Genomic DNA, 16,831 nt, shown 5'->3' on the forward strand with positions numbered 1-16,831 from the left:
GCTAGAGTTACTTTCTTGCCCAGTGATATCTATTCAACTCGTAAAATTATAGTACGTTTGTAAAGCAGCTAAGCTAAAAGAGCCACACACCCATCCTGACACATCACCAAAAGGAATCACCGACGAGACACTTACCTGGCTCCAAGATATTTTATTTTGCAGAAAAACATATTCAAAACTCTGTATTCCCATGGACTCAATCATATGACCCTTGAATCATCTGAGGTAGAACCAATAATAAGGACAAAAACTGATACAAAAAATTCAGTTTTAAAAACATTTGTGTTTATATACCATAATATACATTCATGCATTCATTCATTCTATGAAGATTTACTGACTCTCTTTTATGCAATTTCAAATATATATTCAAGTAATTACTACATATTCATAGCCTAGATGAATTATCTAGTCATATTCTGTTCTGTAACAATACAGAAAGCTTAGAATTTCCAAACTTCTATTTACTCATCTATTTTAGTGGGAGACACTAAAGGATTTCCCAAACACTTCCCTGATTGGAAAATACAACAAATATTTTTCAATCAACTATCATTTTTCCTTGGAGTTACACAAAATCAACCAACGAGGAACTGATGAAAGGAGAAGGAATGAAGCAGCACACAAAGCCTAATCAAACAGTTATCCACACTGAAGGTTGGGCTGCCGGAGGAAAACCTCTAGAACATCTGGGAAGTTAATTTAAAAATGGATTTTGGATTCAGGTCTTGATAAAGTTTCCCCCAAAGTTGAAAATGCTTCTCACAACAGGGCTCCACATAAATCCTCATGAATTTATATTAATAGTTGACTGATATTCCATCTTTGTTCAGGAGCAAGAAAGAAAATAATACCAATCTAAGACCACTATATACCAATAAGATTGGTATTTGAATACATGAGTTTGGATGGTCTACAGGACAGGAGGGCCAGGTGGTTGGGATAGAATAAAAAGATGAGTTATCGTGCCAAGTTGCATTTAAAGCAGGATCTTGGAGCTTCTGTTAGAAGGCTAAAATCAAATGAAATACTAAACAGCTCAAGCAGATTTTGACCTCAGTGTGGCTAGCTCATTATCAAAGACCCAAAAGTTCAGTGCCCTCAAAAGGAAAGGCATTAAAACAAAAGCAAACACACTGTGCTGGAAGATTATTTGCCTGGTAACTACCAGGGTCTACAATAGTTTTCCTTTATCCTCATATTTCTGCAGAATGCTTAAACCTTCTCTAAAGCTAAAATAAATATATAAATAAACAACACCCATTACACATTACTTCCACAAACAAATTGTGGTTTCAGGCAATGTTAATCAACAAAAAGAATTAAACAAGAAGTCTTTAAAATTAGCCATGACCTTATTTATGGCTTCATTACTTTCAAGATTTCATTTGTTGGGTTGTTTATGTCACCTCGGCCTCTAATTTAATTGCTACATCTCTAACTATATTAGAATAGCTTAATGAACGGTGATTGCTTGTTTTTACCCAACAAAATTTAGCATTTGCACAACATATAACAACCAGAGAACCACATAATTCACCCATGTATTTCATGAAGTTGGGTTTATACTTTTAGAAGATCCCCTTTTAGGAAAGGAGGATATGAAACAATAGGACACCGCCTGATGTAATTAAGAATGAGGCTAAATTGGGAGGTCTTCAAGGCCCACAGACACCATACTGACAGCTTGGAGTGCATTGTGGAGACAATGAACAGCCACAGAATAATTTTAACCAGGGGAATGAGATGCCAGATCTATCTTTATTTTGCATAGAAAACTCCAGGTATTGGGAAAAGCAGGGATTTGAGGAGAACAAGACTGGAGTGCAGGCAGGGAGATGAGTTAGCAGATTCCTGCCAGTATCATGAAATTAGAAGAGATTTGGAATGAAGCAATGAATTCAATTTGAGATAGGTTGGGTTTAGGTACCTGACAGCATAGGAAGCAAGCACACCTAGCCAGCAGTCTGCTCCAAGGGCCTGGGGCTTCCAGGAGAGGAATGGACTAGTGCAGATTGCCCACCGCCAGAGCCATGCAGGAATTACATTAACCGGAAAGACCACATAGGAAAGAGCAGTGGTGCAGAGCTACTTCCCTAAAGAATTCAACCTCAGCAGGCAAGAAGAGAATCTTTAAAGGGACAGTAAAGAAAGATTCATAAAGGAAGTAGGAAGCAAGAGGCAGTAGTATCATACCCAGAAACTCAGAGAAGAGAGTTCCAGGAATGCCACAGATGATTCAAAATGGAAAGAACTGAAGTGTTTAGTGGATCAGGAATTTAGGAGGCCATTAGGAAACTATAACTATATTGTAGTTTTGGAGGCCAGAAGTCCAAAATGGGTTTCACTGGGCTAAAATCAAGGTGTCAGTAGTGTCATGTTCCTTCCAGAGGCTCTAGGGGAGACTGTATCCTTGCCTTTTCCAACTCCTAGAAGCCACCGGTATTCCTTGTGTCACCGTCCCTTCCTGTCTTTAAAGCCAACACTCCAGCATCTTCAAATTTCTCTCTGGCTCTGACTCTCCTGTCCCCCTCTTTCACTTATGACGACTCCTGTGATTCCATTGAGCCCATTGGAATAGGTAATCTAGGAAAATCTCCCCATTTTAAGACCCTTAACTCAATCAGATCTGCAATGTACTTTTTGCTGTATAACTAGAGCAACGTGTTCAGAGGTTTCAGGGATTAGGAGATGGGCATCTTGGGTGGAGGTGGAAGGCATTTTTGTGCCTACTGCATGGAATGAATGAGATGTGGGAAAGAAGATACATCAGTTTATATCAAATCTAGATTACTCTTTCAAGAAGTTTGAATTAGAAGTACAGAGGAAAAATAGGGCACAAAATAGCTGGAGGGTAAAAAAGTGTTGTTTTTTTTTTTAAACAGCATCATAAAGACATCGGCATGTTTACCACTCTGTGGAAGAGTGAGCAGAGAGGCACAGTCTGAAGAAGGAGCCCCAAAGAAGGACTGATGTAGCAGGCTTCTTGCAGGGAGTGAGAGGGTGGGAGTGGGGAGGGTTGGCAGAGTGTGCACAGAGCATGCACAGAATTGACCTGGAAGGAGACCTGACCTGCAGTGAGTGGGGAAAGGAAAGGAGACTGGGCACAGATGGAGGGGGGTGGTAGGTTTGGACAAGAGAGGCATGTTGAAGGGAACCACCAAGTTTGGGACATTTGCTGAGGTGAATGGAACTGGCCAAGGTCAGAAAAAAGATAGCCAAGGTCACTGAGAAGGGACCTGGACAGAGTGCATTAATTAGCAAAATGGCACCAACTTGAAAAACTCATTATGACAATGAGATGTATACGTTTGAGAATTATTTTCTCACATTTCAAGAAAAGCAGAGATGAATAATACCAAGTAAATGTAAGTAAATAAAGTGGTATTTGACTTTGTGAATAGCAAATACAACTTTGTTATGTGACTCAACATTTTAAAAAGAGCACTTGTTTAAAAACTACCTATATCTAAGAAAATTTGTTTTGTTCTATGTTTGTCACACTTCCTTTTGACACAATTGGATTTCAGTTTTAATGGGGGGAAAAAACAAGTTCACAGGGTCTTTTCTTTTTTTTTTTTTTGGTCTTTTCTTTTAAAATCCACATTTCTTTTCAGTAGTGAAATGCAGGCGAAAAGCATATGATTATGGTATTTATATTTCCATTAAGGTGTCCTGAACAAGCTGGCAGAGTCTAGCCTACTATTTTCCTGCTATTTAGATTTATAGCAGCACAGTACCTATTTTATTTCAATTATATTTGAGGACAATGCACTCTTGGTGGCAAATGATTGCATGGTGACAGTCAGTAAATGTCCATTAGAGCGGTTTTTCTGTAGAGTTTTTAACTATAGATTCTGTATCTAGATGTAAAAATATGAATTGCTTGATGGCCTCAAGTAAATAAAAATATTACTGACCAGCACTTCATCAATTCTTTGTTAGAATTCAAAGGATACTAAGCTTTTAAATTGGAGTTGTATAACTTATGTGAAAAGAAACTTTTGGTGTCAAGAAACACTGAATCAAGTATGAATATTATGCCTGTAGTTGACCTTTTATTTTTTTTTTAAAGATTTTCTTTATTTATTTGACAGAGAGAGAGTGCGTACACAAGCTGGGGGAATGGGAAGGGGAGAAGGAGACTCTTAGCTGAGCAGGGAGCCCGATGCAGGGCTCGATCCCAGGACCCTGGGATTATGACCTGAGCCGAAAGCAGACACTTAACCAACTGAGCCACTCAGGTGCCCTTGTAGTTGATCTTTTAAACAAAATGATTATTTAATAAGTGAAAGATTGACATATATGAATGCCAAGATAGAGCTGTGCCTAATATACAAACTATAAATTATTTTGTAGCTTCATTGTTAATAGACCTTAATAAACTAACTTACATTAGAGTTCCAATTTTATTTTGTTTGTTTTCATTGGCCCAAGAGTAGTGCTTTCCAAAGTATGAATGGACCAGTTGCATTACAATCAACTGAGGTGCTTGTTGAAAATGTGGGTTCTTAGTCCCCAACCAGACCTACTGAATCAGAATATGAGAAGAGGTCAACAAAGCTGCATTTGTGAGAAGTATTCCAGGTTCCTTGTATACAAGCTAAAATTTGAAAAATCACTATTCTAGAATGCAGTCTGTGACAGTTCTTAAGATCATGATTCCTGCCTGTCTGCCCTGCCTGGAGATAATCTGATGTAAATAGAAATGTCAAAATTTTAGACAAGGTTTAAGAAGTTCAAGTCTCAAAAAAAAAAAAAAAAAAAAAAAAGAAGTTCAAGTCTCCATATTTCCCTGGAGCTTTGCAAGCTTGGAGCTTGGAATCAGCAAGAATCTCATGAAAACAGAGCATGAAGAACTTCAAAGAATTCCATGAAAGTACAAAATGAAGACTTTCAAATTGTCAAAGGCCTGAAATCAACTGAGAGATAACATTCTTCCACAACTATCACCCTACTTACTCTCTCAAATAAGCCACTTTACAGTACTCAGCACTTACAAGTACTTGCACTCGGCCTCGTACTGAACCCAGTAAGTCCTAATTTAAAAAGAAATGTTCATGATGTGACGTGACTTACGGAGAATACTTAGAGACCAAGCGATTGAACGACTAAAGTGGTATCAGCAGAGTTGCATGCCCACTTTTACATGTATATTATGTGTAAGGAATAAAACCTACTTTAATTCATTTCAATTTTATTCTTTGCTTGTTTCTGCATCCAGGTGGGGATGCTGTGCTTTCCTGAGGGAAAACACTCATTTCCTAACAAACAATAGCAACATCAAACACTTAAATAGGGTTTATTGTGGACTATATAAGTGCTTTATATGTATTTTTTATTATTTATAGTGTGTGTGTGTGTGTGTGTGTATAAAGAGAAAGAGAGAGAATGTGTGTGGAAGCAGGGGGAGGGTAAGAAGGAGAGAAGCAGACTCTCCACTGAGCATGGACCCCACACCCACCCCAACTTGGGGCTTGATCCCATGACCCTGAGATCATGACCTGAGCAGAAATTAAAAGCCAGACGCTTAATCGATTGAGCTACCCAGGTACCCAGGTGCTTTACATGTATGGACAAATTTAGTTCTTCCAGAGCCTGATAAAGTAAGTGTCATTATTATCCTTATTTTACAGATGACGAAAATGAAGCAGAGAGTTTGCACAGCTTATAGTGGAAGAACCCAGAACCAGACTCAGGGAGTGTACTCCATAGTTCAGGCTCCTGGACATTACATACCACTGCTTCCTGCTCCATAGCAGGATTGCTGATAGAGGTAGGAGTTGCCAGGAGATCGTGCTATATCAGAGTGAAGAAGGATGGATGCTAGCAGACATTTGATTGGTAACATTTATTTAAGTACAGGCTAAATAAAGTGAAAAGTAGAACTAATCAAGCAACACTGGAACATTTTGCCCACTATTTAACTTCACAAAACATCATGGAGATGATTTGACCAGGGGATAGTTCTTTAGACAGTCTTGATCTGGGCATGATCATTCCCTCTGGGCTCTTATGTGCATAATTTGCTAGACTCAAAATGCTATTTGGCTCCATAAAACAAACATGATGAAGAATGAATTAGACAAGTAAGGGGCTCAGTTGCACAGGTAACAAAGAGGGCAGGCATGCCGGGACTAGAACCCTTGCTTAAGGGAACAGGCTGCTTCATCTTCCTCTACAATGGCCTTCAACCTCAAGATTGTTAGATAAACCCAACCTTGGAGCACCCATCCAAGTTCTAGGCAGGAAGAAGGGGAAATGGCAAAGGGAAAAAGCTGAATTGGCTCCATTTTTTCCTATCATAAATAAACAAGCTTTGCAGAAAGTTCCACCCAGATCCACTTCTAACTCATTAGTCATAATGATGTCACATAATCACCTTTCACTGCAAAGGTGAACAGCCTGAACAAAATTGGGATTCTATTAAGCAAGGAGGAAGGAGAGAGTAGGTGTTGGGTGGCAGGTAGCTGGGATGTCTTCCATGGTGGGGAAGAAATCTATCAGAGAGCACCATATTAGACTTTCAAGTAAGTATTCCAGCCAGCTGAAGATATAATAATCAAGTAGGAAATACAGTCTTGCCAAAGAAATATAGAGTTATGAATTATTTACATAGCTAAATCCTTGAGGTCTCTGGTTATAATCAGGATAAAATATAAGCACACCAATGTTTTTATCAGTTCAAACCTTGTTATTCACATAAAACAGAAGGGAGGGGTGGCTTCTCTTTAGCATCAACCCAATATGAGAAGTCAAAATGTTACCCAGATCGTTAATAAAAAGTAGTAAACAATGACGCTGGGACCAACATATACAGTCAGGCAATAGTTCATATGTCCATCAAATTAAACCAGCATGTAAATATTTCTAGACATAGTATGAAGGGACCCTATTAAAAAAAGCATTTTATAAATAATATGTGGAAATTGAGAAAGTATCCTATTTTGACATCAAATTCACAGCACTTAATGAATTAGCCCTGGCTATTTCCATGTGGGCCTAACGGATGCACGTTTCTGACTATAAGATCAATCAAAATGATTAAGCAATGAAATTCAGAATACTGCTTTCTTACCAAACAATGAAAATCCCAGAAACAGATGGTCAACTGAATACCTATGCTCCCATGAAGTCCAAAATTTGAATAAAGTTGCACCAGTTCACCAGTTGCAAATTTTGGTGAAATTTAATTAACTGATGTTAGTTTCTTTATTGGTTATATTCTTCATACAGGAGATACACTCTGAGGAGTGTTAAGTGTTTTGTTTTCATTTGAATGATTACTTTTTAATATAAACATTTCTAGATTATCTTATTAGTGTGTTATTTCACTGTCTGAATTTAAGTTCACAAACATGAAGTCACCAAGAAATGACATTTTTTTTGTCTCAAGTTACTGATACTAGAGCAAGTTGGACTTCACATGTAAATGATGCATCGATGTGACATATAGGCCAAAGGTAGCTGGGTGCAAACATGCAAAAGAACTGCAGAAATCTTACTGAGAAAAGGATGTGGGAATGGAGTCAGCCCTTGGCCTGTGTGGGTAGGTGCGCAAACTCAAATGAACTTGCCAAAGAGCAGCCACCACCATATTAATGATTTGTCTAAGAGTTTAGATTTTAAAACACATTATTGGCCACATTAAATTAATGCTATTCATTTGAATGTAATGGTTTTGTCGTTTTGTTTGTATTTAATTTGTAAAGATGTTTGGTTTTATAGTTGTATAATGGCTGTAAACAGAAGGAGTTTAGCCCTATTTTATTTTTATACATATTTAAGTAACATTATAATCAAAACTATTTAATTCTGTAGGCAGTATCAAGACATTGTCCTTTAAAGGGTCTCTATTACTACTAAGTCTGAGAGCCACTTTTCCACCACTTTCTCCCTGACAGAAAAGGACAGCAGAGGTGATACTGTTATTTCCAAGCCAAATTCATATTTGGTGACAGGTTGGTAAGTGAGCACTTTACAGGTGTGATAACTCCCAACTTTTTGTATTACTAATATCATTGTTTGATGGACATCTTGTTCTCTGTAAAAGTAAGAATTACAGAAATCTATAAAGTTCCTGTGATCCCTTTTAAAGAAAAAATAAAGTGTCTCTTTCTCTTGAGTGGGCAGTGCCTTAGAAATCCTCTAGTCCAATCACCCTTTGGGGTGCTCAGATGCATAGAACTGAAGGTCCCCAGTGGTACATAGCTGTCTAGGACATGCTTGAGTGAGGCTGAGGGGAATTTTGAATATAGCAATGTCTATGATGTGATTTTTGAGCTGTTCACTGCCTGGTACAACTCATCCCCAAGACAAAAGTCTCCTCAGAAATGTTCTGGCAAGTGGGGTTTCGAAAGAAATTAGTTTAGGAGGCTGAGTTTCAGTGTGGGCTCAGCACAGTGCAGAGCCAAGAGCATAGGCAGGATGCCTGAGTCCAGTAGCAGATGGTGCTCTGAGCACCTAAGTCCTTTTGAAAATCTGCAGAAATTGTCAGGGGAGATTTAGACTCTTGCAGGGCTCTGGGGTTTTAAATTGGGATTTAAACAACTGATTCTGGCCCTCAGGGGCTGGAGAGATCCCTGTGGACTCCTGTCCCTCATGACAGGTAGGATTTCGAAGCCAGGTGAACAACCACTACAAGCACATCCATTACTTACCAGATTTTCAAACCAGATGTGGGAGGAACTGGGAATGTTTAAAATTTTTTATCAGTGATCAATACAATATTAATTTTCTTTTAGTTCTTCCAAAAGTTACTAACGGGCAATGCCAATGTTTGTGCTGTCCTTTCTCCTAAGAAAACCACTCTCAATGGGACAAGTCAAGGCCTTCAAGTGCTATTTGACCTTCTACAAGAAGCTTTCACAAATAGAACAAAAACCAAGTAAGAAGTTTCTTATGAAAACACTGTTACTGATAATGACCTTATTCTTTGAGTCCTGACACATCAATGTTAGTTAACAAGCACTTTGTACTTTCTAGGTGATCACGCCAAAGGAATTTAAATATTAACTTATATTACTTACTCATTACAGTCAACATCAAACAGATTTTCCTAATAAAGATAATCTAAAACCCAGCAAAAGAAGAGAAAGAAAGAAAGAAAGAAAGAAAGAAAGAAAGAAAGAAAGAAAGAAAGAAAAGAAAGAAAGAAAGAAAAGAGAAAAGAGGAAAGGAAAGGAAAGAAGAGAAAGGAAAACTGACTAGAGTTTTACCTTAAGGCCTACCTCCTTTTGCTACCTTTTAAAATGCTTCCTCTGGGTTTGCCTGAAGGTTATCTGTTAACATTTGCAAACCTCTATTAAAAAATAGCTGGAAATAAATAACTAAAACATAGACTGTTTGGAAAACATAGCAGCCAAGTTAACACATTGGTGCTAGAGACAAACTAATTCCAACGCCTCTCTAGTTCTGTAGGGGTTCATAAAGTGCAGCACCAGAGACCAGCAGCATTAGCCTCAAAAAACAAAACTTGTTAGAACTGCAAACTCTAGGCTCCACTCCTTTGTAGGCCTGCTGAATCAAAATTCTAGGGAAAGGTTCAGCAATCTGTGGTCAAAGAAGCCCTCCAGGTGATTCTGATGCAAGCCAAAGTTTGAGAACCACACCTCTTAGGTGAAACCTAGTTCGAACATTCAAAGCCTAGCTCCTCTAGAGAGCAATGATTATAAGACCATTATAATATATGATGAGATTAGTATATTGTTTATGACAACATGCTTATGTTTCAGATAAAAATAAATGAGAATTATTTTCTTCATGAACTAAACTTTATAAGGTGTTTGAACATACAAATGGCAAGTTAGAAAACTATGTTTTTAAAATGTTTCAGAATTTGAAATAAATATATAGCCACTAATAAATACATTGCCATATACTCAGTTAAATTTTGAAATAAATATGTAGTCATTAGTAGAGAGTCAACATTTCACTCCTTTGTGCTCTATTAATATCCATAATCACACCTATGATCTGTGGCTATTAACAACCAATTTGGAGACTGGTTATATTATACATCTCATTCACTAATTTTTTTATAATAGAAAATCATGTCACCAAAAAAAACAGCCCTTTAAGTAAATCATAATTCAAACAAATCATGCCACTCTCCATCTATTTAATTACCATAACTAGAGGCTCTGTTAGCAACAAAAGGAAATGCAGCTTAAGTAAAAAAGCTATAGTTTCAAGTTTGCTTTTTATTTGAGCTACAAACTATAGTTTAGTTCTCCAGTCTAAAGTGATTTTAAGAACAAGACGAAATATGTTGGAATCATTAGAAAAGCTATCAAAACCTCTGCTCTTCTTTCCATTAAGCTTCGATTTGTGTAAACTCAATACTTTTAGACACAACGGCTTTCTAAAGGCCATTAATAAAAGGCAGTCCTGGTTTGAGAATTGATGAACAATCCACTCCCTTGTCAAAAACTATATAAAAGTTGATTTGGAAGCAATACCTTGATTGCTCCTGGAGCCTACCTGTCTACAGATGAAGGTTTGGAATTCCGTGGTTTCTTCACTTGGGCATACAAAGCATCCATCATATGCCCTTCTCTTGGGCTCTGGGGTCTGGTGTTGAGCGCCATAGAACCTTCATAGGAAGACATTCCCCCATACATCAACTCATCGTTACAACCCAATGTCCGATGAAAATCTTGGATTTCAGCATAGTCACGCTCTCGAGCTTGTCGCTCTCTAAATTCACGAGTTTTGGCTTGTATCCTGTAAAATTAGAATAAAGTTGAAACAAGAGAAACTATGCTTTTTCTAAGAGCTGCATATAGAAACATTCATCAAAATATGTTGTAAAATACATTTTATTTCATGCAGCTATAAGAAGATTGATGGTATAAACAATGTTAAAGTCATTTTAGATTGTCAAGGTAATGTCATGGATGCTCCAAAGTAATAACTTCAAATAGCTTTTGTTCTTGAAAATAAGATAATAGTCATGATTTACATCTTAATTGCCACTCATTAATTAGTTTTAGAAATTCACCAGGAACAGATAGCTTTAGATATCCATGTGGGTCTTACTCATGTTTTTTTTTTAAAAAGTGATTTTTTTTTTAAAGTTACACACACATACCTACTATATATGTATATATTTATATGCGGGTACATACTGTATATATCTTACTCCTTATAAATATAACATACACATTCAACATATTAGGAAGCCTAAACATGAATCCACACCATAATTCTCTATTAATGGCAAAAGAAGATCTTTGTTTAATGACACCAGTTTTGATTTTAGTTGATGTATACAGAACTGGCAAATCCTGAGATGGACTAGAAGGCATGCATCCAATCAAATCATGAAATAAAACTTATCTGTGTTATAACTAAGAAACAGATCTTAAATAACCACTTTTACTGAAGATTGTTTAAATATTTCCTAAGATTTTGTTGAGAGCTACTTGGTAGAAAGGTCTTTTCAACCTATAATATATTGATATAATTCATATCTTAACTTGATCTTAGCTATCTAAAAATAATTAAACAACCCTCAATAGAATTTTAATGATTTTTTGTTGGCAAAGTATTTCCATTACATACTTATAAATTTAACTGTGTACTTAAAAGTGAAGTCTTATGTATATAAAGCAAAATGTTAGACTGAGTTTAACATTTTATTGCAAAGTTATTTGCTCTTTTCATATTTGCTAGCATAAATGACGTATAAGTATATATTCAAAAGAATATGGAAAAGATACAAAAGTCTGATGAAGACAGGATAAAAAATTAAAAAGCAAAACAAAACTAAGAGCCAATATCTTTCATGAATGTAGAAACAAAAATCCTTAACAAAAATATCACCAAATAGAACTGAGCACTATATAAAATCATGAACAAGTGATGCTTATTGCAGGAATTCAAGGCTGATTCAGTATTCAAAAAGGCAATGTAATCCAACAAATTAACAGGCTAAAGAAGAAAATCACATGATCATATTAACTGATGCAGAAAAAATATCTGACAAAATTCAACACCCATCATGACAGAAGCTCTCCAAAAAACTAATAATTATAACTAACTTGCTAAACTTGATAAAAAGCATCTACAAAAAAATCTGTTAGTAACATCATACATCATGGAGAAAGGCTGAAGCTTAAGATTAGGAAAGGGCAGAAATGTCTCCTCTCCCAGAGGGCTGGAAATTCTAAAAAATGCCATCAGCCTAGAAAAAGACATGGGTGGTATACAGACTGGAAAAATTAAAAGAGATAAAACCATTCTTATTTGTGGATGACATAATGATGTCATTGCAGGTCTACATCCATAGAAAACCCCAAGGAATCTATAAAAGTCTTCTAGAACTAAAGATCAAGTTCAGCAAAGTAACAACATACAGAATCAAGAAACAAAATCCATTGTATTTCTATATGTTGTCAATGAACATGGATGCTGAAATTAAGAATACCATTTATAAGCATAAAAAATGGAATAAACAGATATAAACTGAAGGGTTTTTTATAGATAGATATAAACATATAGATATCAATCAAACAAAATATGGACAAGACTCATATGCTAAAAACTATACAATGCTGATGAATGAAATCACAGATCTAAAAAATGGAGAGATTTATGGGGATTATGAATCAAAGACTCAACAGAGTAAAGAAGTCAATTCTCCCCAAGTTGATATCCAGGTTTAACAGAATCGTATAAAAACCCCAGAAAGATTCCTGTAGATAGAGATTTTTTTTTTTAACTAAAACAGTTGACAATTTTATTTTCACATTTCACAATACAAATGAAAATTGCCTTTTTTTTTTTTTGTCCCACTACTCCCCTGCAAAAACTATTCTCTCTTTGATAGGAAAGGGAAGCAAGTCTTCCTTGTCATGCTGTTAGAAAACACCCAGAGTCACAGCACCATGATCTCCTGGTGAAGTAGAACAAGTAATATAAAATTAATATAAAGAGGTTCCTGTCTCTCCTTGTCTGTCTGGTCGAGTCACTCTGGGCCAAGTAGGCACCATCATGGGACGGGCAAGAGGTCTCATCATTGGGGACCCAGGCATCACTGGCATGTGGCCTCCCATAGGTGGCCTCATTCCAGGAGCAGGTCCCACTGGCAGCATTCCAGGAGGAGGAGGGCCCATCATTGGCATCATGGGAGGGCCCCCCATATGGGGGGCTGGCATCATACCAGGGCGAGGAGGACACAGGAGACTGGGGGGAGGTGGGATAATTGCCCCTGCAGGAGGAGGAACAGAGAATGGAGTAGGAGGTATCTTTCCTTGTTGAAATGCAGTGGTTGTTTTGTTGATCAGGCTCTGAGCCTGCTCTTCTATCCATTTCTGATAGTAGTCTTTCACATTCTCTTTGTGTTTCCTACCACTGCAGTGTGTCTTTCTCACAGATGGAGAGTCATGGGTGAGGTATGTGTCGCAGTAGTCACAATAAAACTTAGGCATGTTGCTCTGCAGGCCATTGGCCACTCCGTCCCCGAAAGGAGATTATTTTTAAATTTATATGGAAAGGCAAAGGATAGAGTAGCTAAACAATTATAAAAAAGAAAAATAAACTGGAAAACCACACTTCCTGATTCTGAGACTTGGAACATAGCCATGGTCATCAACACTGTGTGGAATCTACGGATGGACACACAGATCAATAGAACAGAAGAAAGAACCCAAAAATAGCCAAGTAAGGTCAACTGATTTTTCTTAATTATGCAAAAGCAATTCAATGAAATAAAGCATTCTTTTCAACAAACAGTGCTGGAACAAATAAATGTCCCAGGCCAAAAACAGAAACAAAACAAAACAAAACAAAACAAAACAAAACAAAACAAACCCCCTGAATTTACACATCATACCTTATACAAAAATCAATCCAAAATGAATTACAGATTTAAATGTGAAAATGTAATATTATAATACTTTAGAAGAAAATCTTTAGGACCTAACACGAGCGGAATAATATCTAAAAATGGTATCAAAGCATCATTCATAAAGAAAAGACAGAAAACTGAATGTCATCAAAACTAAAAGCATTTCCTTTCCAAAAGACTCTATTAAGAGGATGAGAAAAGCCTGGGTGGCTCAGTGGTTGAGCATCTGCCTTTGGCTCAGGCTGTGATCCTAGGGTCCTGATTCTCCCTTTGCCTATGTCTCTGCCTCTCTCTGCCTCTCATGAATAAATAAATAAGTAATCCTAAAAAAAAAAAAAAAAAAGGGTAAGTACAGAGAGAAAATATTTGCAAACCACATATTTGACAAAGAATTCAAGTCCAGAATAGGTAAAGAACACTTAAAATGCAGCAATGAGAAAATCCAATTAGAAGAGCAAAAGACATGAAGCAATATTTCTTTGAAAAGTTGTATTGATAGCAAGTACATGAAAGATTTTCTACATCACCAGCCATTAGGGAAATGCAAATTAAGACCACAATGAGCTATTACTGCACAGCTAAAATAAAAAAGTGATAATATCAAATGCTCACAAGGATGCAAAGAAACTGCACCTGCCATACATTACTGTTGGAAATGTAAAATGGTACAACCACTGTGGAAAACAGTCTAGCAGTTTCTCATAAAACCAGACATACACTTATGGTTCCACTTAGCAATTACTCTTCTGGACATTTATCCCAAAGAAATAGAAACTTAAGTCTAGACAAAGACCCATACACAAATGTCCATAGACACTTTGTTTCTAATATTCAAAAACTGGAAATAACCAAAATATGTGACAACAGGTGGTCAAATAAACCAAAGTACATCCTTATCACAGAGTACTACTCAGCAATACAAATAGACTATTGATACACACAGCAACTGGAATCGATTTCAGGGGCATTATGCTAGGTGGAAAAAAAGTCAATCTCAAAAGGTCAGGTATGGTAAGATTTCATTGATATAGCATTCTCAAAATGACACACATGATTAGATGACACAACTAAACACACACATGGTAGCAATGCCAATTTCCTGGTTTTGATATTGTACTATCACCATGTACGTTTTAACAGTTGGTGGAAACTGGACGAATGGTACCATCTTTGTAACTTCCTATAAATCTAAAATCATTTCAAAATAAAAAGATTTTTAAAAAGCTGGAAAATTGTCAGATACCACTGCAAGCAAAGTGTGCATTTTTCTCCCTTGCTTTCTTCTTACATCAAGAACTCTTACATCAAGCCTCTTATCATCATGAAGCTAGTCTTGTTTATCCACATTTTGGGCCTGCCAGGTAAATTGTTTCTAATTTCTTTTATTTCCCAGCTATAAAATGGAAGTAGTTAATTCACCTAGCTCAATGTTCCTCTACAGGGGTCCAATGACATTTGAGAAAGGCTAATTTGTTATTGTGCAAGACTTCTTGCACAACTGGTTCCAGCCACGTCATCAAGCAGTGTCCTCAGCCATGTCAGCAAGAAAAAATGTTTCACATCTTCCCAAAACCTCCTGAGAAGGACATTATTTCCTGCGTTGAGGACCCATAATTTTCTTAATTCATAAGGGCCTACTGAAAAGTTAGAAAATTTTTATCAGGAAGAGTTCTAGATTCTAAAAAAAAAAAAAAAAAAAAGTACTAGACTCTAATAAATGTAAGTCCCGCAGAAAGAATACCCATCAGAAAAATAACGAGGCAAATTCTAATGTCAAAGTTAGCTAAATTTATACTAGATTTCTTATTATAATCTACTTATTCACCTAGGAGTGATTATGACAGTCAAGGATGTTATTATAAAAGTATTTATATAACACTAAATACAGGATATTCATGATGGAAAGTTCAGATAAGTTCAGAGATCATTGTATTCTTTCCATCATACTGTCTTTTTGACTGTATTCAACCAGAAAAACTATTGAAGAGAAAAATGACTTCTTTCTTCGATTCAATGGGATATTAATTTGAAGCTCAATTATGATCACTCATCTGATACTCCACTTTACCACTATATTTGCTCACCTTCAGAGAATCACCTCACTACGGAGTGACTGGGCATTCACATAAGTTTTGAAGTTTGGGAACCTGTAGAAATTTGAAAGACTACAACAGAAATAAAGCCAAAATCTCTGAATTTGGAGGACTCCCCCAAATCAAGAGGAATAACAGATTGGTTTATAAGTGAGTGAACTCTATGGTAATTGAACCTCAGGTCACTAAAAGTGAAGAAAATTTAACTTACTTATGTTGGAAAATGCAGCTCTCTTAAGAAAAGAAGCCATCAGGACAAAAGAATATGAACATTCTCTTCTCAAGGGAAGCATGAAACCTAAATAATCTTCCCAAATTTCTTGCACAATAATTTCAATTTATTATTGATGGATCCTGGAACTGAATGTTCTTTTTTGTTCTAAATACACAGAAACTAATCTTCATTTTGGGAGTCAATTTCTAACAAGTCAATTGCTCAGAAGAAGTGCTCGGCAGCATGAGGTACTGTTCATAAAGCCCAGCTCTCATCTGCTTCCTTTTACCCAAATTTGTACACTATTACTAATTGCCATTAATCATTGAATCCAATACACATTACAGTGTTATCTACTAAAAGCATTAATTTTTTTTCTAAGCTCCAATAACATAAAAATGTATATTTTTATTGTTTATCTTATCACCACCAATGAGTTTATGCTCAAAGCCATGAAAGCTGTTTGAGTCCCCCTTCTCTCTCTGGGGGCTCACTGGCTCACCGTTGTGCTAAAAACTTCAGAATGCCACTACAGCCTGCCTGTGGCCCAGGAAGTGGGGCTTGACCTGCAACAGGAGAATGAATTTGGTAACCAGGTTGGACCAATGTGCATTTAAAACTTTTTAAAAAGTTCAGTCTAGGAATTATTGCTAATAAAGCTTGCTGCTATAT

The 16,831-nt window shown here is 36.6% G+C and overlaps 1 protein-coding gene across 28 annotated transcripts in view; it reads right to left on the reverse strand.

The window, feature by feature from the left end:
* PARD3 (par-3 family cell polarity regulator) overlaps positions 1-16,831 on the reverse strand; it is a 649,441-nt gene that overhangs the window by 140,105 nt on the left and 492,505 nt on the right. For all 28 annotated transcript variants that reach the window (XR_012030741.1, XM_072825188.1, XM_072825191.1 and 25 more), the window contains one exon: positions 10,483-10,725. Coding sequence is in view for 27 of the 28 variants with exons in the window: in XM_072825188.1 (XP_072681289.1) it covers positions 10,483-10,725 (243 nt within the window). In the remaining variant the exon portion in view is untranslated. The remainder of the gene's footprint in view (positions 1-10,482; positions 10,726-16,831) is intronic.

This window comes from Canis lupus, chromosome 5 (genome assembly GCF_048164855.1).
Source record: "Canis lupus baileyi chromosome 5, mCanLup2.hap1, whole genome shotgun sequence".
Lineage (NCBI taxonomy): Eukaryota > Metazoa > Chordata > Mammalia > Carnivora > Canidae > Canis > Canis lupus.